Below are 25,028 nucleotides of genomic sequence, written 5' to 3' on the forward strand. Positions count from 1 at the left end.
CTGGCTTAAAATGAATCTTTAATGAGATTTTGAAAAGAATATTTCTCACTCCATACACACATGTTTGGGCTCCTTTAAAAATAAAACTTCATTTTAAAAGCTTCTTGCAGACAATCAAAGCCCAACCAAGCAGCCATTGTCAATGCCATCAGTGATATAAGTGTGATACCTGTAACTTGTCACGCCGTCATGCGTCGATATTGGCCTTTCCGCCCCTAACAAAGATGGCGATTTAAGTGGGGAGGCGCCCCGCTGGCTTTGCTCCTGCGCGTGCGTGAGGCGCCCGATTGTTGGACTGCGTCTCGGTTTGTTGCCGCGGTGACGCCATGACGTGGCGGTGGAGGCGAAAACGGCGAGGCAGAGCGGGCGCGGAAAGGAACGTGACGGAACCTTGCACGTCCAGGTAGGTCAACAAAGTGAGAGGAGGAGGGAGAGGGAGAAACAAACCAACCAACCAACCAACCGGCGAGGCGCTGTCGTGGTGATCGGAGGTCGGTTAGTTGACCGTTGAGCCCTCGTGCTGGCTTCAGGGACTATAGGGGGACAGGCGCGCGGGAGGTGGTCGTTGCTGCTCGCGCCTGTCCGCCCGCGCCCGCCGCGCGCCGCCCTCCTGCAGCTCCATCAGTTGGTCCATGTGTCCTCTGACATAGCCCGGTGTGTGTGTGTGTATATCGGGGAGACAGGCCGCCTACTTCAGGGAACACCCGGACCAACCCACCCACCCAACCGCCCCGTGGCTCAACACTTCCAACTCCCCCTCCCACTCCGCCCAGGACATGCGGGTCCTCGGCCTCCTCCACCGCCCAGACCCTGGCCACACGACGCCTTGGAGGAAGAGCGCCCCATCTTCCGCCTGGGAACCCTCCAACCACCCGGGAGGAACTCTGAATTCTCCAGCTTCCTTGTCTCAGTCAAATCCCTCGAACTCAGCACCGCCTTCCTAACCTGCAATCATCTTCCTGACCCCTCCACCCCCACCCCGGTCCATGACCCCTCCACCCCCACCCACGGTCCATCACCCCCCCCCCCCGTCCATCACCCCCCCCCAACCACCCCCCCCCCCGTTCCATCACCTCCCCCAACCCCCGTTCCATCACCCCCCCCAACCACCCCCCCCTTCCATCACCCCCCCCAACCACCCCCCCCCTTCCATCACCCCCCCCCAACCACCCCCCTTCCATCACCTCCCCCAACCCCCCCCCTTCCATCACCTCCCCCAACCCCCCCCCTTCCATCACCTCCCCCAACCCCCCCCCTTCCATCACCTCCCCCAACCCCCCCCGTTCCATCACCTCCCCCAACCCCCCCCGTTCCATCACCTCCCCCAACCCCCCCCTTCCATCACCTCCCCCAACCCCCCCCGTTCCATCACCTCCCCCAACCCCCCCCCGTTCCATCACCCCCCCCAACCACCCCCTCCCCCCCCGTTCCATCACCTCCCCCAACCCCCCCGTTCCATCACCTCCCCCAACCCCCCCCCCATTCCATCACCTCCCCAACCCCAGTCCATCACCCCCCCAACCCCCCCCCGTCCCACCTCCCCCAACCACCCCCCCCCCCCGTTCCATCACCTCCCCCAACCCCCCGTTCCATCACCTCCCCCAACCCCCCCCGTTCCATCACCTCCCCCAACCCCCCCCGTTCCATCACCTCCCCCCCCCCCCCCCCAGTTCCATCACCTCCCCCAACCCCCCCCCCCCCAGTTCCATCACCCCCCCCAACCCCCCCCCCCCCCAGTTCCATCACCCCCCCAACCCCATTCCATCACCCCAGTCCATCACCCCCCCCACCCCGGTCCATCACCCCCCCGTTTCCATCACCCCCCCCGTTTCCATCACTCCCCCCCCCCCCCCCCGTTTCCATCACTCCCCCCCCCCCCCCCCCGTTTCCATCACTCCCCCCCCCCCCCCCCGTTTCCATCACTCCCCCCCCCCCCCCCCGTTTCCATCACCCCCCCCCAACCCCCACCCCGGTCCATCACCTCCCCCAACCCCGTTCTATCACCCCAGTCCATCACCCCCACCCCCACCCCAGTCCATCACCCCCCACCCCCACCCCAGTCCATCACCCCCCCCCCCCCCCCCCGGTCCATCACCCCCCACCCCCACCCCGGTCCATCACCCCCCACCCCCACCCCGGTCCATCACCCCCCACCCCACCCCGGTCCATCACCCCCCAAAACGTTGACTCTCTCGTCCTGTTCCCTGGATGCTGCCTGACCTGCTGCGCTTTTCCAGCACCACACTTCCAGCTCCAGCATACATACACATTACATATATATATATATATGTGTGTGTGTGTGTGTTCGAGCTGTCAGTGCACTGTCGGCAGCAAACGTGCGTAATTAATATCGTGGTCCAGCAAGGATCTGAAACGTTTATTTCGGGTGCGTCACGCTGTTGTCTCCCTAACGCGCTTGTCATGGGAGTGCTGTGAATTTTCACCAGTTATTGGGGCATTTTTATAAGAAATCTGCCCTCGGGCCGTTTTCTGGCGCACCGTATGCAGAAGCCTGTTTACTCTCGGCGGCCTGACAGCCCAGCGTTTTGCTTTTGTGTCCTGGCAGACTGCCGCCTGATGTAGCAGCCCAAGGTGTAAACCGGCGTGGATTAACGCAGTATCTTCCGGGCACAGCATTATAGATGGTCTTGGCATCTGCTTTGACATCGTACAGGTCGAAAAGGTGAGAAACGTCCGGAAGTTTCTAGAACAGACAAAACCCAAACGCCAGGCGGCGTCCACGGTGCCAGTGACAGGGCCATTTGTAACAAAATAGTTTACAAGGCCTTTCGGATCCCATAGAGTATTAGAGGTCGACAGCACACCGTTTTTATTTAAAATCCCGTTTGATCATCTTTAAACCATTTTCTCCATACTTTGATCCACGAGGGACTATGTTATGGATCAGTGTTTATGTCGGATAACTTGATTGTGCTGCAACTAATGCACATAATGTAGTCTCGCCTTTCAGAACGAGTGTCTTATATTCCGTATTTTTTAAAACAAATCTAACCAGCCTGTTTTTAAAAAAAAATGTAACACCTCTGGACCAGTTGGGAGTATGAGCCTTCTGGCCCAAGGGTATGAACCCCCTGTGTTCTGCACATACTTGTAATGTTTTAAATGTTTAATGTTAACGTTGTAAATGTTTTGTTATGAAGAATAGACCTCAAATCGATTGAAGTTCCATGTTACAGGGCAGAAGCCCAATTACTAAGCCTATCGAGTATGCATCTCTGCACCAGGTAGTCGGTTATAAGAACAGGCTAGGAGTGTAGAAGGTTGAGAGGTGACCTTACAGAGGTTTATAAAATCATGAGAGGTATAGATAAGGTGAATGGCAGTTGTCTTTTCCATAGGGTGGGGAATTTCAAGACTAGTGGGCTAATGGGCGGCACGGTGGCACAGTGGTTAGCACTGCTGCCTCACAGCGCCGGAGACCCGGGTTCAATTCCCGCCTCAGGCGACTGACTGTGTGGAGTTTGCACGTTCTCCCCGTGTCTGCGTGGGTTTCCTCCCGGGTGCTCCGGTTTCCTCCCACAGTCTAAAGATGTGCAGGTCAGGTGAATTGGCCATGCTAAATTGCCCGTAGTGTTAAGTAAGGGGTAAATGTAGGGGTATGGGTGGGTTGCGCTTCGGCGGGTCGGTGTGGACTTGTTGGGCCGAAGGGCCTGTTTCCACACTGTAATGTAATCTAATCTAATCTAATCTAATCTAATCTAATTTTTTAAGGTGAGGCGAAAGGTTTAAAAAAGACATGAGGAGTAAAATCTTTAGTGAGTCATAGAACAATATAGTGCAGAACAAGTCCTTCGGCCCTCGATGTTGTGCTGACCTGTGAACTATTCTCAGCTTGTCCCCCTACGCTTTCCTATCATCATCCATGTGCTTATCCAAGGATTGTTGAAATCTCCCTAATGTGGCTGAGTTGACTACATTATCAGGTAGGGCATTCCATGCCCTTACCATTCTCTGCATAAAGAACATGCCTCGTGTGTGGTATGAACTGCCAGAGGAAGTGGTGGATGCAGGTACAATTATAACAACGTCTAAAAGACATTTAGATAAGTACATGAATGATAAATGTTTGGAGGAATGTGGGACTAGTTTAGTTTATGGTTGGTAGGGACTGGTCTGACTGAATGGTCTGTTTCCATGCTGTGTCCCTAGACTCTAATCGAATTAGGTGCCGGGAGAGTGATTTGGTCTATCAGATCTTCTCCATTTAATAAGATCAAGGCTGATCTCTTTGTCCATATTCCTTGATAACTTTTAGTCTCATTCTGCAGCAGTGGTCCCCAATCCTTTGAAGTACAGAATCACTTCAGAATTTAAGTCTAACCCTAAAAAAAGACAATGTTACTTTTTAGTGCTTTCTAAAGCTAAATAAAATAATTGTTTAATTTGTCAACCTCTCTCCAAGTTTTGGTATGACACTTGTGACTACACGTTATCCACTAGTCCTTAAAGACTGGATAATAGTTTGAGAATGCTAGTTGTATACTGTGCGTCAAATAGATATCTGAAATGTAAGTGTGATACTTCGGCTTGATTATCTTCATATGGGCGAACAGCACCAAATAATTCTGAGAAACAGCAAAGTCAGCTTTTTTTAAAGTGAAGAATGGAAATAGGTATTGTTCTGAGTCTGCGAAAATCTCAGCCCTTGATTTGATTTCTGATTCATTATATGTAATTATCTCCATATAATCCTGCTTTGTAAATCAAACACCTTATGGAATTTGGTAGCCAAACCACCAACATCTATTTTGAAGTAACGGACTTGAGACTAACATAATATTTTCCATTACATTTAAACCCAGAAATCACCTGTTTTGAGTCCCATTGCTAATTTCCTCAGGTGTGCATAGATGCTTTCTGGGTGAAACAATTTTTCTTTGTCTGGATGTCTTTTTTTTTCCCCCAGTATTTTCTCCGGACCTGGGAAGTATTGATTTCTAATATTTTTAAATTTAAGAGAATCACAGACTCCGTTCCAGTTTAAATGCACTCTCACCACTGGACATTTGTGCTCAGTCTCTATCCTTTCAATGTAGTTTGCAGTTCTGATGTTATACCTGTAAATAACCTGAAGTTAAGCAACCACCTATTGTTTGAAAACTTGCTGCACTCTTCCTTGATTTTAATAAGTGACAGTTTCAGGCATCAGATCTTACCCCTAGACTGAGAGAGAGGAATTGTTAGGAAGATGTCAGTCACATCCCACAGGAGGTGTCAGTCTGGTGGGAGGAAGACAAAAAAAAGTTTTTGCAGGACCTTTCCTCTACTTCAATGTGATGGATTAGTTCACTGCAGGCAAAATTGAGTTAGTTAAGGAAGCAATTAATTGAGGTGATGAATGGCTGTTGCTTGAATTGAATTTACAATCTTAACTGTTTTTAATATGAAAAAAGTCCACAGTTTTGTTCGCTATTGATTGCTGGTGGATCATACAGTGAAATTGATTTTTTTTTCAAGCACGTTTTGAATTTCTTTTAGACATCCTAACCCCTTGTGTTCTTTCAATAGACAATAGGTGCAGGAGTAGGCCATTTGAGCCTGCACCACCATTCAATATGATCATGGCTGATCATTCTTAATCAGTATCCTGTTCCTGCCTTATCTCCATAACCCTTGATTCCACTATCCTTGAGCTCTATCCAACTCTTTCTTAAATGAATCCAGAAACTGGGCCTCCACTGCCCTCTGGGGCAGAAAGTTCCACACAGCCACCACTCTCTGGGTGAAGAAGTTTCTCCTCATCTCTGTCCTAAATGGTCTACCCCTTATTTTTAAGCTGTGTCCTCTGGTTCGGCACTCGCCCATCAGGGGAAACATGTTTTCTGCCTCCATAGTGTCCAATCCTTTAATAATCTTATATGTCTCAATCAGATCCCCTCTCAGTCTTCTAAACTCAAGGGTATACAAGCCCAGTCACTCCAGTCTTTCAGCATTTCAGGAATTGACCTCGTGAACCTACGCTGCACTCCCTCAATAGCCAGAATGTCTTTCCTCAAATTTGGAGACCAGAACTGCACACAGTACTCCAGGTGTGGTCTCACCATGGCCCTGTACAGCTACAGAAGAACCTCTTTGCTTCTATACTCAATCCCTCTTGTTATGAAGGCCAGCATACTATTAGCTGCCTTCACTACCTGTATACCTGCATGCTTACCTTCATTGACTGGTGTACAAGAACACCCAGATCTCTCTGTATTGCCCCTTTACCTAAATTGATTCCATTTAAGTAATAATCTGCCTTCCTGTTCTTGCCACCAAAATGGATAACCATACATTTACCCACATTAAATTGCATCTGCCATGCATCTGACCACTCGCCTAACTTGTCCAGGTCACCCTGTAATCTCCTAACATCCTCATCACATTTCATCCTGGCACTCAGCTTAGTATCATCAGCAAATTTGCTAATTTTATTGCTAATACTATCTTCTATATCATTAACATATGTTGTAAAACATATCATATATCTTTTTGTGAAGATCAATAGGGTAAGGAGATGTCTTTAGTTACCTCCTTTTTTTAAAAACTGCTAGGTTGGTCATGCCAGTGGATCCATCAAAAGGTTGCAAGAAGCATTTACAGTATATCAGGTCCTGCTGTAGATGCTGAAAAATTCTGAAGACAAACATTCAACTCTCCTTGCTCCTGTGGAAGCGCTGAGTGACCTGTTTTGGATTACCATTACTTTTCTATGCTTTTATAATCTTTGTGTGAAGAGTCAGCAGCCATTGTCATACAGCTTTAATTACTTCCTCAACTGAGTGGTTTTTGTGTTTTTCAGAAATTGCAAACATGAAATGATGCTTTGCTGTAGGCCTTACTTTATGCTGATTTAGGGAAAAAAAACTTGAACTTCCAAAACTCTGTTCAGTTCATCAACTTTGTCTGTCTGAAGTTTCTCTTGAACAGTATACTATCCTAATGGTTGTACGGTTTCATTCTAAATTCACCCATCTACTTATCAATGAACTTCGATGACATTTGATGCACTCATTACCTTTTTGCACTTGTGAATAGAAATTCTTTTCCCATTCTGCGTAGGAATTGTTCAGTTTTGGTTTCTTTTTAGATGGTCCAGGTTTGTCACTCATTGTTACTTTACCATGCTGCTGTTGGCCATGCTGCAGATAGGCTTCTGGATCCACACCTCTGGAACACCCAGAATGTTACTGTTGCTTTCAAGTGTAGATGCTCAGCTCTGGTCATGATTTTTTTCATGGATATTGAATGTCAAATGCAGCTGCTTTCTCCAAATTTCTTCTTCTTCCTGTGTGTACCTATTTAAATAAGTAGTTGAAGAAAAAAAGACTGCAGAACGGCAAAGATTGGGCAGAGGTGTGGGACTAACTGAGCTGCTCTTGTCGAGAGTCTGCATGGATGTGATGTAGCCTCTTCAGTCCTATATTTATAGTACTACAATATCACACATCATTTCCTAGTATTTCTTATTCATTTGTTTTGCATCCCACCACAAACGTACTTTACCTTGCAAAACCAAAACCTGATGCAAGAAGCTGGCAAAGCCGGCACTTTTCTGTAGCTGCTTGGCATTTGGCAGCAGAAATCATGTGGCAGCGTGACGATCAACGTGCACATGGGTGTGTGGCAGGTGGTGAGATAATTGTCAGAGATTGATTGACCAGAGCCGATTGCAACCTGCATGTTGGATATTGAAACTTCACAGCTTGCTCAGAATGCCTTTTGGTTTTGGAAGTCTTTTGAATCCTAAAAAGTACTCTGACTCTTTGTTGATTTGTGACCTGGATTTGAACCTGTATTGCCACTTGACTAAATTGTGGTAGTTTTACAAATCTGATTTTCCACAATCCTTACTGCTTTTAGATGACAATTAGTTTTGTGTTAAAATGCATTGATCTGACATCAATTGTCATTTGTGGAGGAGCAATTTATTGTTTGCTGGTTGAGCTAGAATTTATTGCCCAGAGTGCCAGTTAAGAGTCAACCATATCTGGCCAGACCAGGTAAGAAAGGAAGATCTTGTGGCCATTGACAGTGGTTGCCATTAGGATAGATTTTACTTTTACTACTTTATTAAATTGAAATTTTAGTCATCTCATATGGTGGGATTTGAACCCATGTCTCTACAACATTAGCCTAGGGTTCTGAATTGCCAGTCCAATGGCATTGCTACTATATGATTATCTTCCCCCTAATTTTAATTCTGAAAGATCTTGATTCTATTGTATTCATTCATGGGATGAGTGTCGCTGGCTAGACCAGTATTTATTGACCTAGAGGCTAGATGAGAGTCAATTACATTGCTGTGAGTCTGGAGTCACAGACCAGGTAAGGGTGGCAGTTTCCTTCCATAAAGGACATTAGTGGACCGGATGACAATTGACTATGTTTTCATGGTCATCATCAAACTCTTAATTCCAGATTTGTATTAAATTCAAATTCTACCAGCCAACGTGGTGGAATTCAAACCTGGCACCCAGCTATTTAATTGGATCTCTGGCTTAACAGTCCAATAATAATACCAGTATGCCATTGTCTTCCCAAAGATATAATATTATAAATTTCCTAATATAGTTTCTTCTATTTATTCCTTTCATATCTTGAAAACTTGGATTAAATCATCCTTCCTTTTTCTGAATTCTCAGAAAGACTAATTTGTTAAGTCTGTCCTTGTAATTTAAAACTTGAAGTCTCAGTATCATTCTAAATCAATACTGTTCTTCCAAGGTCAGTTTATTTTGTTAAGATCTGGTGTCCATATCCTGTATCCTGCTCTATTTTCCTTATGTGTATAGTGACTGACCTACCATGTCCCCACATTAGGCAAGACTGTTGGAAGTGGATTTCATTCACTTTTTAATCAAGACAGTATTTTTTGTGATTTACTAATGACAACTTTATCTCAGCACAAAAGTTAGATATGTGGCTTTCTGTTGTATCATCTAAATTTAATAATGTAGATCTTTTGTAGAATGTTGCTATTGTCCTGTATGTAGAATAAATGTCATTATACATACTGTCTCGTGCTTCTCAGTCATTTTCTAACCTAATTAGTGTTTGACATCAAAACCATGAGCTTCAACTTAAGCTAGTGGTGTTTTGTAAAATAAAAACTGCAATTTTTATCAAATGTGTTTTGGAAATCCACATAAGTACGATTGATGTACATTCCCCAGTTCACTTTTTTTTCTCTCATTAGAAGCCGTGAATGAGACAATCTTTGGTCAAGTGTGGCCTACCATTTGCAAAACAGCTCTGGTCATCTCTGATCAACGGAAAACTTCAAATACTCAGCCACCCAATCCTTAAATATAAATCTACGACAGATGTTAGGGAGATTGGTCTATAATTCCTCAACTTGCCTTCTCATTTTAAATAGTAGGAGAAGAATCCATTCAGTGTGGAAATAGGCCCAATAAGTCCACACCTACCCTCCAAAGGGTAACCCACCCAAACCCATTTCCCTACCCTATTACTTGACATTTACCCCTAACTGATGCGCCAAACCTACATATCTCTGAATGCCATGGACTATTTAGCATGGCCAATTCACTTAACCTGCACATCTTTGGATTGTGGGAGGAAAGCAGAGCACCCGGAGTAAACATATGCAGTCATGGGGTAAATGTGCAAACTCCGCACAGCTAGTCGCCCAAAGCTGGAATCAAAATCAGGTCCCTGGCGCTGTGTGGCAGTAGTACTAACCACTCAGCCATTGTGCCGCCTCAAATAGTGAGTCACATCTGCCATTTTCCGATAGTGTACCCAAGATAAAGGAATGTAGTAACTTTTCTCTGCTCCATTCAGATCCCTCCTGATTGAGCACCTCTATTAAATCTTTTCTCATCCTTCTTTTTCCTCCAGAAACAGACTGGCAAAGCTTGGACTATCTGTATAACTGAAGTTCTCTTAAAATGCCTTCAGATGCCTTTTTAGCCTTCCTAATATGTGGTGCTCAAAACCTGATTATATTGTCAGCAACAATGAATAAATAGCTTGTATTTCTATAGTACCTCTAACATAAAATATACCTATTAGCAGGTAGGTTGAAAATCAGGGGATTGTGACTTAAATTGATTGGAAAAAGCACCAGAGCCCTTTTGAGGCAAACCTCCATTCAGTCTGCAGTAACCTTAAAGTCCTGGTTGCGTGTCGTTTTACTTTACTACCTTGCTGAACACTGACCTCTCCTGAATTACTTCAATAAAGTTCAATGTGAGCTCAAGGCACTTTCAGTTAGGCACTTTCCACCCTTATGCATTCAGTATAGAGTTTAGTAGTTTCAGATCATGTCTTTTTTTTCCCCTTTATTTTGTTTCCTTTTTCTTTGCATGTTTTGTATTTCTTTTTTTGTTTCTCTAGTTTTTGGTTTTGGGTGGCAGCTTTTCCTTCATTTTGCCACTCACATCTTTCCTGGCCATATTTATCCCAATGGCACTCCATCATGGTTCTCAGTATCAATCCTTTGATCATTTAGTTTATCCTTTTCTTTGGGACATGGACTTGGAATATTATTCCTTTCTCTGTAGTTGCTACCTAACCTGCAGATATTTTGGAATTTTCTGTTTTTGTTATTTATTTTGTGTGAATTTAATAGGCAGGTAACTCTGCTTTCTAATGTTGTGTAAGATGCACCAATGCTGAAAGGAAATTTTTCAGAAATGTTGAACACATATGGTGAAGTAAGTGTTGAAGGCAGTGAATATTCATTTGATTTCTGCCTCTGACTTAAAATGAAAAGTAAAAAGTGAATTGTGGTTGTAAGTATTGAGTTCCTGTAGCCATTCCTTTACAAATCCTGGGAGTAAAGTGAAATGCATGGCAATATTTCTAAGAGATTAGAGGGTCAAATTTGCCTAACCTTGTTTTAAGAAAATGACTCCACATTTGGATTGAAAATAATTTTATGCCCTAAGTTAAAGTTTGCATTCTCAATTTTACTGCTTACAATTTTTGTCTGTGCCACGCAGGACCATGCACTCTTGAGTGGTACCTAATTCAATATCTTAAACAGTCACTTGCTACATGACCAACTCGCTTGCAGTGTTGTGCACCACCTGCAAGATGTACCAAAGTAACTTTCCAAGGCTACTTTGATAACATCTTCCTGACCTGCAACCTCCATCGCCTAGAAGATTTAAGGACGTGGATGCTCACCACCTGCAAGTTCCCCTCCAACTTGGGGTCCTTTGATTTCATTGGGTTAAAATCCTGGAAATCACTCCCTAACAGCACTGAGAGCGTATATATGCTCCCCATTCGCACCCCCATGGACTGCAGTGATTCAACAATATGCTTTAGGGCAATTTCCACTGGCCAGTAAATTCTGGCCTAGCTGGTGATGCCCACATCCTGTAAACAGATACTTTTATTTAAAAAAAAATAAAATTAGCCTTGAAGGAACCTGTGTTGAATCATTGTGGCGATGCAATATCCTTTTGTTCTGAATGTCTCTTGAGAAGGAAACATGCAGTTTGATTTTCATGAGCTGAACATTTTTCATGCATAAAGCAGATCTTTGAGGTAAGTGAAGAATGTGGAAGTCATCCTAGCTTTTGTGACAATGCAGTGTATTTTACCAGGGAATGGGCAAACAAATACAGCTAGCTGAAGAATTATTTTTGGACAGTGTTGACTTGCCAAATACTTTTAGTTTGGCATTCTTCTCATCAGAAATGAAGATAGGTGTTATTACTATTCTAGTTTTTGGGTGATTTCTGTATTACCTAGCTGCTTAAATGCATCTGGAATTTTATGCTTTATATGTTCATGACCTGCAGCAAAATATTTTACATATGTGATTCTAAACTTTTTTTGCGTGTACCCTTGTGATACCTTTAACCAGGCCAGGCCTGTGCACCAAAATTTAATTCCATTCTTATTATTAAAATGTTGAGTTAAACCTTTCATTGTAAATAGTCTGAGCAGGACAGTGATGTTGCTGGGTGAAACTGCATTCACTGTTATTGCATTAAAGTTGATGATGTTGTACATGTCTTGATGGCATGAAAGTTCCTGGGACCTTGGGTCCTTGCAGCTGTTTGAAGTGTGTCCATGCGTCCAGTCAATTTTGGTCTGGTATGGTGAGTTGTATTTAGGAAATCAGTGGCGACCAAACATATAAACATGCTTTATTAAATAATACAGCATAAAATGCTCATTTATAAGGCTGGTGATAAAATGTAAAGTCTAATGTGCACAACAATAAGCTACCAATTTTATAAACTGAACTAGATGTAATTACCCTATGTAGCAGAAATGTGTTCAAGTTGCAAACCAAAAGTCTGCATCATTGAGCATCTTAATGCAGCAATACATATTTTTTAAAAGACATGAGAAAATGTAATGGATAGCTATGATTTATTAGTTGTTGTTCTATAGATCTTGATTCATTAAATTAGCAAGATGTTCTGATGCATGGTTAACATCTCATTAATATTTTAATTTGCTTTGTCTAAGACTCCTCATCAAAAAAGATTTCTTGTTTTTTTTTCTTACATTGGTTCTCCTCTTACAGGGACTTACCTTTTAAATAACTGAACTCTGTTGCATTATCTGCTATGGTGATGGCACACAGCCTCTGTTACAACTCATTGACACCCTCTGGCAGGCAGCTATTTCAGTCTCCCACACTGGAAGTATATGGGAAGAATGCATCATGTGCTGCAGCACGTATCCAGGATCCACTGTGCTGGCAGACAGACTGTTTTGTACCAGCATACTGTAATTCCACTACACATCTGGAAGAAAAAGGCTCTAAGCAGGGAGATGGAACAAGTGAAAGCATGGACACCAGTATGGAGTCTCCAGGATATATTCCAATGGTAAATGGAATGAGAACAACTACTACAAAATCTGAAGTGAAGCATCCTCCTTTGTGAGTATTAAAAATCCTATTACTATCACTGGCAAAAAGAATCTGATTCTACCCATTTTTGGAGTAATGGGAGAAGATTTGAGTGCCTTCTGTGCCATAGCTAGTAGTTGAGGAAGAACAGTTATTTTGCAAGACTAAGGAAGTTCTGATGAGTTTTAATGTCTCTTTCCATATTACTGTTGAAGCTGATTCCCAACGCTGTGATGCAACAGTGCAGTGTTCTAATTAGATGTTTTAACATGTTAGCTCAATGTAAGGGGAGGTGGGGAATAGGAATTGAAATGGAGGTAGAATTTTATTGCCTCCTTCACACATTTGTTCAAGAACTTCCTGTAATTTGAGGTCGAAGTAAAAGTCTTTAATCTTTGACCTTCCTATTATGAACTTGTCAGAAAGGAGGGGGCTGTGCCCTCTCATTGTAACTTGTTTTATAAATGACTGTGTTTATGCCTTTGTTACTTCTAGATTTTATTATTTCTACATGTTCAAGGCTGTTTTTCTGCATTCCACACTCTGTAAACTTCTATCAAAGTTTACAGACTGGTCATCTCTGTGCTCGTTATATTGGCTCCTCTTTAGTCTTTCATGGATGTCAGTGTCACTACTAATTTTCCTTGAACTGAGTGGCTTGATAGGCCATTTCAGAAAATGATTGTGAGATACCCACATGATATGGATTGAAGTCACATGCAGGTCAGACGGGGTAATGACATTTTCCTTTCTTTTTAAGGGACATTAGTGAACCAGGTGGGGTTTTTTGCATCTGTCATTTATAGTTGTCATTATTACTGAGATTAATCAGATATTCTACATAGTCATTGAATTTAAATTTGATTTGATTTGAACACACATCTCGAGAGTATTTGCCTAGGCCTCTGATTTATTGGTCCGGTGATATTGCCACTATTCCACTATCTCCCCTATTAGTCAAGCAGATCTTGATTTATAATTATTGCTGTGTTTTAAATCCCTCAAAGGCCAAGTCTTTATCTGTCTCTAAAATGCTCAAAACTCTTATCTCCGTGCTCAACTAATTTGTTTTTATGCACCCAATTTGAATAGCTCCACCATTAGAGGGGGAGGTGGGGGGCATTGTTAGTCCAGGACAGTATTACGGTTGCAGAAAAGACAATTGAGCATTCGTCTACTGAGGTAATATGAGCTGAGTTAGAAACAGGAATGGAGAGGTCACCCTGTTGAGAGTTTTCTGTAGGCCTCCGAATAGTTCCACAGATATAGAGGAAAGGATAGTAAAAATGATACTCAATAGGAGCGTGAGTGACAGGGTAATTGTTGTGGGGGCTTTAATTTTTCAAATATTGACCAGGAATACTATAGTTCAAATATTTCAGATGAGTTAGTTTTTGTCCAGTGTGTGCAGGAGGGTTTCCTGACAATATGTAGACAGGCCAACAAGGGGCGAGGCCACATTATGTTTGGTACTAGGTAATGAACCCGGCCAGATGTTAGATTTGGAGGTAGATGAGTACTTTGGTGCTAGTGACCACAATTCATTTATGTTTAGTTTAGTGATGGAAGGAGATAGGTATAGACCACAGGGCAAGAGTTGTAGCTGGGAGGAAGGCAATTACAATGTGATTAGGCAAGATTTAGGATGCATAGAATGGGAAAGTAAACTGAAGGGGCTGGGCACAAATGAAATGAAACATGGAGGCTTGTTTAAGAAACAGCTACTGCGGATCCCTGGTAAGTATGTACCAGTCAGTCAGGCAGGGAGGAAGTTGTCGAGCGCAAGAGCTGTGGTTTACTAAGGAATTTGAATCTCTGGCCAAGAGGAAGAAGGCAGCTTATGTTAGAATTGAAGCATACTAGCTTTTGAAAGCTAGTGTGATTCCAATTAAACCTGTTGGACTATAACCTGGTGTTGTGTGATTTTTAACTTTGTACACCCCAGTCCAACACCGGCATCTCCAAATTATGTTAGAATGAGATGTGAAGGCTCAGTTAGGGTGTTTGAGAGTTGCAAGTTAGCCAGGAAAGACATAAAGAGAGAATTAAGAAGAACCAGGAGGGCACATCATAAGTCATTGGTGAATAGGATCAATGAAAACCCAAGGCTTTCTATAGGTATATCAGGAGTAAGATTAGGGTCAATCCAGGATAGCAGTGGGAAGTTGTGTGTGGAGTCCGAGGAGATGGGGGAAGTGCTAACTGAATATTTTTCATCAGTATTTACACCTAGAAAAAGACAATGTTGTTGAGAATACTAAGATACAGGCTACTAGACTAGATAGGAGTGAGGTTCACAAGGTGTTGGAAATTCTGGGAAGTGTAAAAATATGACCAGTCCCCTGGGCTGGATGGGAATTATCCTACGATTCTCTGGGAAGCCAAGGAGGAGATTGCCGAGCCTTTGGCTTTGTTCTTTATGTCGTCATTTTCTACAGGAATAGTGCAAGAAGACTGGAGGATAGCAAACGTTGTTCCCTTGTTCCAGAAGGAGAGTAGAGACAACCCTGGTAATCATAGACTTGTGAGCCTTACATCGGTTGCAGGTAAAATATTGGAAAGGGTTATAAGGATGGGATTTGTAATCATCTAGAAAGGAATAAGTTGATTTAGGGATAGTCAACACTGTTTTGTGAAGGGTAGATCATGCCTCACAAACGTTATTGACTTCTTTGAGAAGGTGACCAAACAGGTGGATGAGGGTAAAGCGGTTGATGTGTATATGGATTTCAGTAAGGCGTTTGATAAGATTCCCCACGATAGGCTATTGCACAAAATAGAGTCATGAGATTGAGGGTGATTTAGCAGTTTGGATCAGAAATTGGCTAGCTGAAAGAAGACAGGGTGGTGGTTGATGGGGAAATATTCATCCTGGAGTTCAGTTACTCGTGGTGTAATGCAAGGGTCTGTTTGGGTCTACTGGTCATTTATAACAATGACCTGGATGAGGGCATAGAAGGATGGGTTAGTAAATTTGCGGGTGACACCAAGGTCGGTAGATTTGTGGATAGGGACTAAGGATGTTGTAGGTTACAGAGGGACATAGATAAGCTGCAGAGCTGAGCTGAAAAGTGGCAAATGGTGATTAACTTTGGAAGGAGTAACAGGAATGCAGAGTATTGGGCTAATGGTAAGATTCTTGGTAGTGTAGATGAGCAGAGAGATCTCCATATCCATATACATAGATCTGTGGAAGCTGCCGCCCAGGCTGATACGGTTGTTAAGAAGGCATACAGTGTGTTAGCTTTTATTGGTAGAGGGATTTAGTTTTGGAACCATGAGGTCATGCTGCAGCTGTCCAAATCTCTGGTGCAGCCGCACTTGGGAGTATTGCGTACAGATCTGGTCACCGCATTATAGGAAGGATGTAAAAGCTTTGAAAAGGTTTGAGGAGATTTACCAGGATGTTGCCAGGTATGGAGCGAAGGTGTTATGAGGAAAGGCTGAGGGACTTGAGGCTGTTTTCGTTAGGGGAAAGAAGGTTGAGAGGTGACCTAATTAAGATGTAAAATAATTAGGATTAGAAAGGGTGGACAGTGAGAGCCTTTTTACTTTGGTGATGGCTAGCACGAGGGGGCATAGTTTTAAATTGAGTTGTGATAGATATAGGACATATGTCAGAGGTAGTTTTTTTACTCTGAATAGTGAGGGTGTGGAATGTACTGCGTGCATCAGTAGTAGGCTCACCAACTTTAAGGGCATTTGAATGGTCATTGGGTAGAATGACCATTTTCTGGATGAAAATTGAATAGTGTAGGTTAGATGGGCTTCAGATTGGTTTCACAGGTAGGTATGACATCAAGGGCCGAAGGGCCTGTACTGCGCTGTTATGTTTTATGCATTAGTTGTAACCTCAAGCTATGGAGAGAGGCTTCAATTTCATTTCATTTCATTTCATCATATGGCTGGTCAGGAATTTTTCCTGGACTAAATGCCTGCATTGGTATATGTTGGAAGAATTCACAAGATTATGCTTGCCCTGTTTGTTCATGTTTCTGGATCAAATGCTGGAGTGTGACTTGAACTTGGAGCTTCACTGTATCACACCACCAAAACCACTCCCCATTTGAGGAAAAAATTACAATATCTGAAAATTCCTTTTGTGAAAGTTAATTTTGTTAGTCCTCTTCTGACTAGAGTTCTGATATTTGACTGGCTATTAATGAGATTCAGTACCTCTTCACCAAGGACTCTTATGTATCATCTTTTCTAAAATAGCAATTATTGCAGAAGTGGTGGACACGGGCACAATTACAACATTTAAAAGATATTTGGATAAGTACATGAATTGGAAAGATTTAGAGGGATTTGAGCCAGAGCAGGCTGGTGAGACTAGTTTAGTTTAGGATTATGTTTGGCATGGACTGTTTGGTCCCAAAGGGTCTGTTTGCATGCTGTATGATTGTGATCTGTGTTGCATACTTATCATTTTGCTAATATATTCTTCCCTGATCATACTTCATATAAGTAACCGAGCTGCTTCTAAAACATTTGGGTTTTTGGTGTTGTCATTTGGGCAACACTGATAAAACAGTATGTACTGTATTGCCCATCCCTTTTTGTCCAGAAGACATTAAAAACCAACTATCTAGAATTTGGCTGGAGTCAAACTTAGGCCAGAATGAACATGGATGAGCAAGGTACTCTTTAATGGAGGATGTTCATTAGCTATTTATTGCAGGGTCAGTCTGGCAGATTTCACAGGGAAGCCCTTGTGAAGCCCAAAGTGACTAGCTGTATTGAATTCAGTGTTATAACTTTCCTACTGACTTTTGGGTTGCTGGTTGTGTGATCGTTAAATTGTGGGTAAGCGAAAGAGTCAAATGTTTGTGCTGTTTCTCTCATTTCATTGCCCAAGAACCAGTTCTGCTTTGGGTGTACCCTGCTTCTCAGTATTTACTGGAGGGCAGTTTCATAGGTGCTGGATGTTCTCCAGTACAGGCACGCAGTGGTAGTACCCTATACCCGTTCATCTAGGTAAGGATTTTTTTACAATTTATTCAACTACAGGAACCAAACTCCAATCTTGTTCTGCCTAATTACTTCTCTTGTGCTTCCCGAATCAGTTTGTTTGTAAGGAAACTTGATGTAAAGATACTTCTGTAAGGAACCAGGCCAGAAAGTACTATTGCGAGAGTGGAGGTTGAGCATTGAATTTTTAAAAGATATATCAGATGTGGAGGCAAGGGCAGAAGCATTTAAAGAAATAGTTTTCAGAGAAAAATTGAAGTGGTTTGGTTCTGCTAATAGTAAGCTAGGTGTAGAATGCAAGACACCACTGTCAAAAAGGATTCTCTTAAGTTAAACGACAGGGAAGGATTGTAGATACGAAACCAAGGCTTGTTGTCTGGGCAGTCAGATTCCTAGTGAGACCCTACCCATTTCACCTCCACACTCAAGGCTGCAATTGACCCATATTCCTGAAGTTAGTGATGGAAATTGGGTATTTTTGGACCGAGATATTTAGGAAATCTACTTTCTTATTTGAATATCCTTTATTTAGGAAGGACTTTGAGTAAATTGTGGCTTTCAAGCTTAAACATTTCTTTGACTTGGGTTGAGCGGGTCATTTTAGGAGGTTTAGTTGAAATGTAAGTCTAAATTTCAAGTGTATTTTTTTAACAAGTGAGACTATTAACAGCCTGAACCTCCAACCTGAGCTACAAATCTTGTCCCAAATCACAAAGTGAGACAATTTCCTGTTTATGGTATCAGAAGCCAATATAACATACTTTGCAACCTGTAGTCACTGAACCTTGCTGTGTCACTGGGACCAATGACTGTGTGCATGACACTGTTTATGATGTCAGTGGGATGGCATTATGTGACTGGGTTTGCCCCAGTCTGTTGCACTTAGATGCCATTTTTATGTACAGTGTGCTTCTTGGGTTATAAAAGTGCACAACTGCAGATATGATATTCTGTGCCATAACCATTGCCTACTAATTTAAAATGGTATGCGTTTGACTAGTGCTTGAAATCTACACCAGTGTGTTTATGCATTCGGCAGAAGGCGTCATGTTAGAATCCCAAAACTAAACTGTTTTTGAAGATTTTCAGGACTTGAGTTACCAATGGCATTTTGGAGTCTAAAAGAATTCTACAACATCACCTTAGAATTTTATAGAAAAATCGTTTTTTTAAGCAGGTAGTAGCACTTCAGTGTAATTTTTTGTATTTATAAAAGCAGCACTTAAAGTAGGCTGGTATCATAACATACAATTTTACTTTGCATGTTTTTTTTTTGTTCACCTAATCACCTGTTTCTCTTTGTAAACAGGAGGAATGAGTTTTTCAGGAGAAAGCACAAGCGGGAGCAGGAGGAAGCTGAGTGAGTATCTTCATTAGGCCTTATTTATTCTGCTTCCGGGGAATTGGAAAGAGCACTGTTTGCAGTTTTTGATGGCAAATGGCATTCATTAAATTTTTGCTTGCTGTTAACATTGCTTTATAAATGTACCATCATTTACTGGAACATCTGGGATCTCATGAATACTATGCTTTATTACACAAATCCTTGTCCAGTTTAAAACAAAACAACAAACGCTGCAGCAGGGAATAAGGTGAATTAGAGTCCAATATATTTCATATATTGATATGAGTATGTTAAATTGGCAGAAAGAGACTTGAAGAGATCTACAAGGATTTTATTGCAAGTCATTGGTTTGGCACAAATCTTCTTTTTTCACCACTTTTCTTTTGGACTCCCTAATGTATGGAATAGCTGAGTTCTTGTCAATCTGTTTCCATTTGAGCCTTTTAAGGGACCTGCCTTTCTAACTCTGATAGGCTCCTTTTAAGGGAACACATGTATGCACACAAGGAAGATAGGAAAATACACAATTTCAGATTCTCACTGTTCTATAGTGACCTTGCGTCATTTTTTTTAATATAAAGGCATTTGTCCAAGTCATCGACTATAGGTCTGTTTTACTATGATCTGCCCATTCAAACTTGGATGTTTCCTTCCTCTCCAGCATTTGCTTTAAACTGGCTATCTTTATTCTAAAACTTTTTTCACTTGCACTTTTTGGAGAGTGCACATTTATTCCAGGAAGACTAAATACCATTCTATTGATATTGTTCTTTCAGTCCATTCTTACATATTGTATTTTATAATAACATTTCTTCCTGAAATTTTAGGCACACAAAACACATTTCAACAACATTGACAGCTGGAATTTCAGTGCCTGATGTGTTTTATTTTTCACTATTTTCTTTGCCTTCCATGCCAAGGAAATACTTTCCTACTTTCTCACAAAAGTAGTATTGCAAATCATCCTGCACTGAAAAATCCATTGCTAAGATTATGCAGTATCTTCAAAAATATCGGTATCCGTTTTGGTGTCACCCAAAGCTGAAAACTTCAACATACTTTTCTCTATTTTACTATCCTGTATATGTTCTCTATCTTTAGATTTTTCATAGCCAGACTACATTCTAGTATATCAAAGCTAGCATTTGGTGTGGTTATGTAGCTAACCAGTTGAATTGTTTGAGATTTCACAGCTATTCCATCTCCTGCTTTGGTTGCAGCCTCATCTTTTTACCTAGATCTGGTAAGGCTTCACGTTTTCCTAACCAGACATGTGGTGTAGAATTATGTTTTGACTTGCCCTAGTTAATTCCCAAACCCATATATTTGAAAGCTCTAGGAGCTTTACTGCCAATTTCTAATTCCTTCCTGATTCAATTTATGGTCTTTAAAGTCATTGGTGCCCCACCCCCCCCACTCACATACACGCACACAGTTGTGAAGATGCTTGAATGTTTTCTATTATAATGCAAATGCCAGGTCTGTTAGTTTGAATGCCCTAACATTAATAGAAATGCCATTGCTGAAAAATATTGCACTATGAAACGTCATTAATCCATAAAAGAGTTTATGCAATTTCTAGAGCTTCCCCTTTGTTCCTGGTGCTTCCTTTTCGGGGTGATAAAATGCCCTTCTCAAGAAGGCTACTCTGCAGGAAGTCAGATTTGATATCAATAGAGTAACATCTCCAATAAAAGGTTGTTAAAATGGCTATAAAGATGTTCAAAATTACTTTCTCAGGAGAAACTATCCTAACACCACCTTTTTTTTTAATCACAGGCATTTCTCAAAGCGTTGAGCTACAACTCTAGCCTTAGCCTGTTGCAGCCATTTTGTTGGTACAGGTTCATTGGTTAGACAAAGTTGGTTGACCTTTATCTTCACTTTCAGAATATATTCTGAATTATTTCTTGTAACTCTTAGTTTAGCTTCTTTTCTTTTAACCTATCTTCCATTCAACTAATAGCCACAAAGGCTGTCTCATTATGGAACGCTCTACCTTTATGCATTGTCCGAGTAAGTTCTGTATTACATGTGTTACTTGGTTGCCTTTAAAAGCTGTGACTTCTCCTCATTGTGATTTCTCTGGACTACTTTCAGGATGTCTGCTTGAAATCCTATGTACTGTATACGACCTTTTTCTTCAAACCAGTACTGGAACAGCAATTTCTAGTTCTCTATTTATGTAACCCTTGCATGATCCTCACCTTTTCTCCCTCACTTCAGGAGTTTAGCCTGTTTTTACATTTCCCCGTGACTTGCCTGCAGGTCCTACCCTCCAGTCTTCTGACTCAGCTGACTGGTAAACTGTGTGCGAACTTATTTCGGACAGTTGTTTAGTGAGCACATTTGATTACCTTTTCATGTTCTTCACAGTCTGTGCATGATGGGTATGTTTTTCCTGAGCTTTTGAATCCTACCCCTCTATCCAAATTGTAGACTTAATGGACATGTGAAGTATATGGTGCTTCATCATCAAGACCATCTCCCGTGTTCTCAGCGTTTGAAAATTCATGGCTCATAACCAATCATGAGGGCTGCACCTCTTTATAGCCTGTTGTATTCTGGAAGTTTTTCTGTCATGACTGATAACCTTCCTTGGCCATCCCCATTCCATATGTACTCCTCTGTTATTGTAAACTGTCAGTTGATCTTTTAAAGATGGGCTAAACACATTAGCCTCATTCTTTTTTACCTTCATCCTTTTGTTAAACTTTTAAAAACTGTATCCAGTAATTGAATTTCAAAATCATCTCCGTTTCATAACTCCTCTTTCTAGTTAACTCTATGGGCTTGAGATTTAGTCACAGCAGAGCCAGAAAACAATCATGGATGTTTCTTTAAAACATTTTTTCTTACATTGGTTGTTCTACCACTCTTGGTGAAGCCATGTTCTTAAACCTGCAAGATCATTTCCCAAACTAAAAGTCAATCCTCTAGGGGAATTTATTTTATTGCTCCAACTAAACTTCTCCATTTGCCAAGTCACTCTTTTTAATTCATCTCTATGTAATGAGACTAGTTTGTAACTTCCAAATATACCTCCAATTAATGCTTAAGTACTTGTCATTTAAGATTTTAAATTAACGTGAATGCTCTTCTGAATTTGTCCATGATCATCATTTCCTGTACATACTTAATTTCTGTATAACTTGAGTGATCTGAATCACTGATCCCACAGCATTTCTTTCAGATTCCATAAATGTCTGATTAGCTTTTTTCTCGCCCTAAATTTTAATTGATCAGCTTCATGTTTAAAGCTCACAAACATAAAGGATACCTCTTTGACAGTTTCCTACCCTACAGATTATTCTTCTGACAATTTAGTGCACACGATCATAGTTGTACCTGACTTAACGCTTGTATTAAGTAGGTTCAAACATCTTTTAACCAATTCGTCTACCCCACCTACCTTGAATGAGGTAAAATATCTTTTGTATCTATACCTATTATATTTAGGCATGAACTGTAAACTCTTGGTTAAATTAAATCCCCCACTGGAATCAGAATCCTTATTCGAACTACTACCTTATTTCTTCCCTGTTTATTTTATTTTTTTGCTGACTCACTCTCTAATTTCCTTTTTAGAGTTTAAATCTTCTTAACGTTTCCTGCTGTATTTTTCTCTGCTTTACTTTTTTCTACTTTGACTTTGCCTTTTCTTTGTCCAGTGTTTTTCATTTCTAACTGTATCCTAACTAATTCTAGCTGTGACATTCCAGTTTCATGTTTCCTTTTTCCACTTCTAAGTGTATAATCCCATGAAGCACTTCCTCTTGTACATTCCTGCTTTTATTTCTACCTTGAATTTAACTACTAACTCTCTCTGTTTAGTTTTGGTCAACATTTTAAAATAATCTACTGTATATCTTCCACTTCTAAAAAAGGTCTTAGAAACATTCAAAGCCCGCTTCAAATTTCATGCAACAAACTACGAGCTATAAGATCAGGAGTAGGCCATTCAGCCCCTTGAACCTGCTCTACTATTCAGTAAGATCATGGTTGATCTGTGACCTATTTTCATGCAGAACAGTTGATTTATGTCCAGAACCACTCCTTAGCTGTTACTTCTAATAAGCCAGACAGCGATCTTGAATCCAGTGAATTCAAGTATCCTACCAAGAGCCCCCTGTTATGATTCCAGCTGGTGTTATTGCTGACTGAAATCTGACTTGATAGATCATATTTTGTTTTGGCAATCCATTAAAATGTGAGCAATTTTGCAGCTTTTGTTTTTGCAAAAAAAATTTACAAAATTCATGCTGTTTACTTAAATTCAAAGATTTATAAACCAGCAGTAAAAGTATAAACCCATTAATCCCAAAATGCTCCTTTTTATAAATTCCAACAAAAAGCCATCCCTGTAGGGTACTTGCACTGGAGAATTTTTCCAACACCATGAATGGCTTAAGGTGACATTAACGGTTGGAGGCCGCACTAGCGTTTTGTACAGTTGCAGCATGACAATACCGCTTCGGAACTCAATCTCTGTACCAATAAAACCTAACTCACCATATGCCACCTTAACAGCACTATCAACCTGGGTGGCACCTTTCAGGAATCTAAGTACATGGACACCAAGATCCCCCTGCACATCCACACTACCAAGAATCAAGAGGTTCACATAATCAATGTAAAAACACCAAGTAGCACACACCACTGTTATACTTTATTTACAGCATATATCACTTGAATAGTAATGCAACTTTGCCTTAAATAAAACTTACTGATAGCCTTCTCTCTCTCAACCTCAACTGACTACTTGGACATCACAGCAATTGCAATAACACAGTAAACATCTATTTCTGATGTGTAAATTTTTTTCGGTTTATTGGGAGTGCCAGTTAAAACAAAGTTTTGCTATAAAAACGGGATGGGGAATGTATTTCTTTAAGCTGTGGGTGTTTTCCCCAAGCTTTTAAAAAAAAAAAATTAGAAATTTCTAACAGACTTTTAAAGCACAATGATTTACAGTTTAGCAAAGTAGAACTTCCGTTAGTTGTTTTAAAAAAACCATTAGTGTTGCCAAAGTAGCTCTTGCAAACTGTTTCTTAAAATAAATCACCATGCAGCAGAAATACTTAAATTTAATTATTAACTTCAGAAACAAGGAAAACCCATATGTCACTGACCCTAAAAGCAGAATAAATGAGCTTAAAATATATTCCTACAAACGCCTGCAAGGAATTTTCTTGCATGTAATACCCATGCCAATGCTGTTTGTAACTTGACAGTTCGACTGATCTGCCAGTATCTATGCAACATCTCATCAGTTATTGTATGTTTCCTTTCTCTCAAGTTATTGCTGAAAGTAATATTTAAATTCTGTCACCTGTCCTGAAATTCTTTATTTACAAGTTCACCTCCATTATCCATTAATTTTGTTGGTCACCCAAGGCCTGTGCTGACCCACTTTTCCTGACTGTTTACTCTGGAGCTTCCGTACTAATAGTTTATCACCATTTATATGCTAAACCTGTTTGCAGTATCAATAGAAAGTAGTAGATAAGCATTCCATTTTAGTCTCATACCTTCAGATCCATGTCTACTGTTTCATTAAAATCTCAGTTAAATGGTGTCTTACAGTATTTAATACATAAATCATCTAATGCATAAAATCCTCCCCACCCCCAGAATGAGATGATGTTTACTCATCAATCAAATGTTGATATCCATATGCTGAATTAGGTGGCAAAAGAATGCTAGAAAATTCACATCTTTGAAGCGAGAAACCGTTAAAGTTGCAGGTCTGTTACGAGGTTATTGTAATCCAATTGAGTTTTAAAATACTTGATCGGAACTCCTGAAAAATATTTTTACTATAACTGCACAATAGAACATTGTTTTAGATTGTCTTATCAAATC

At 41.2% G+C, this 25,028-nt stretch overlaps 1 protein-coding gene across 2 annotated transcripts in view; it reads left to right on the forward strand.

Moving 5' to 3' along the window:
• Positions 1-283: 283 nt before the first annotated feature.
• Positions 284-25,028, forward strand: part of ccdc117 (coiled-coil domain containing 117) — a 39,731-nt gene continuing 14,986 nt past the window's right edge. For both annotated transcript variants that reach the window (XM_043715990.2, XM_043715993.2), the window contains exons 1-4: positions 284-403; positions 2,567-2,683; positions 12,518-12,877; positions 19,128-19,178. In XM_043715990.2, coding sequence (XP_043571925.2) covers positions 12,561-12,877; positions 19,128-19,178 — 368 coding nt within the window. In that variant the 5' untranslated portion in view covers positions 284-403; positions 2,567-2,683; positions 12,518-12,560. The remainder of the gene's footprint in view (positions 404-2,566; positions 2,684-12,517; positions 12,878-19,127; positions 19,179-25,028) is intronic.

The sequence above is a fragment of the Chiloscyllium plagiosum genome, unplaced genomic scaffold (genome assembly GCF_037043375.1).
Source record: "Chiloscyllium plagiosum isolate Xiang-an unplaced genomic scaffold, Cpla_swu_hap1 HiC_scaffold_24, whole genome shotgun sequence".
Taxonomy (NCBI): Eukaryota; Metazoa; Chordata; class Chondrichthyes; order Orectolobiformes; family Hemiscylliidae; genus Chiloscyllium; species Chiloscyllium plagiosum.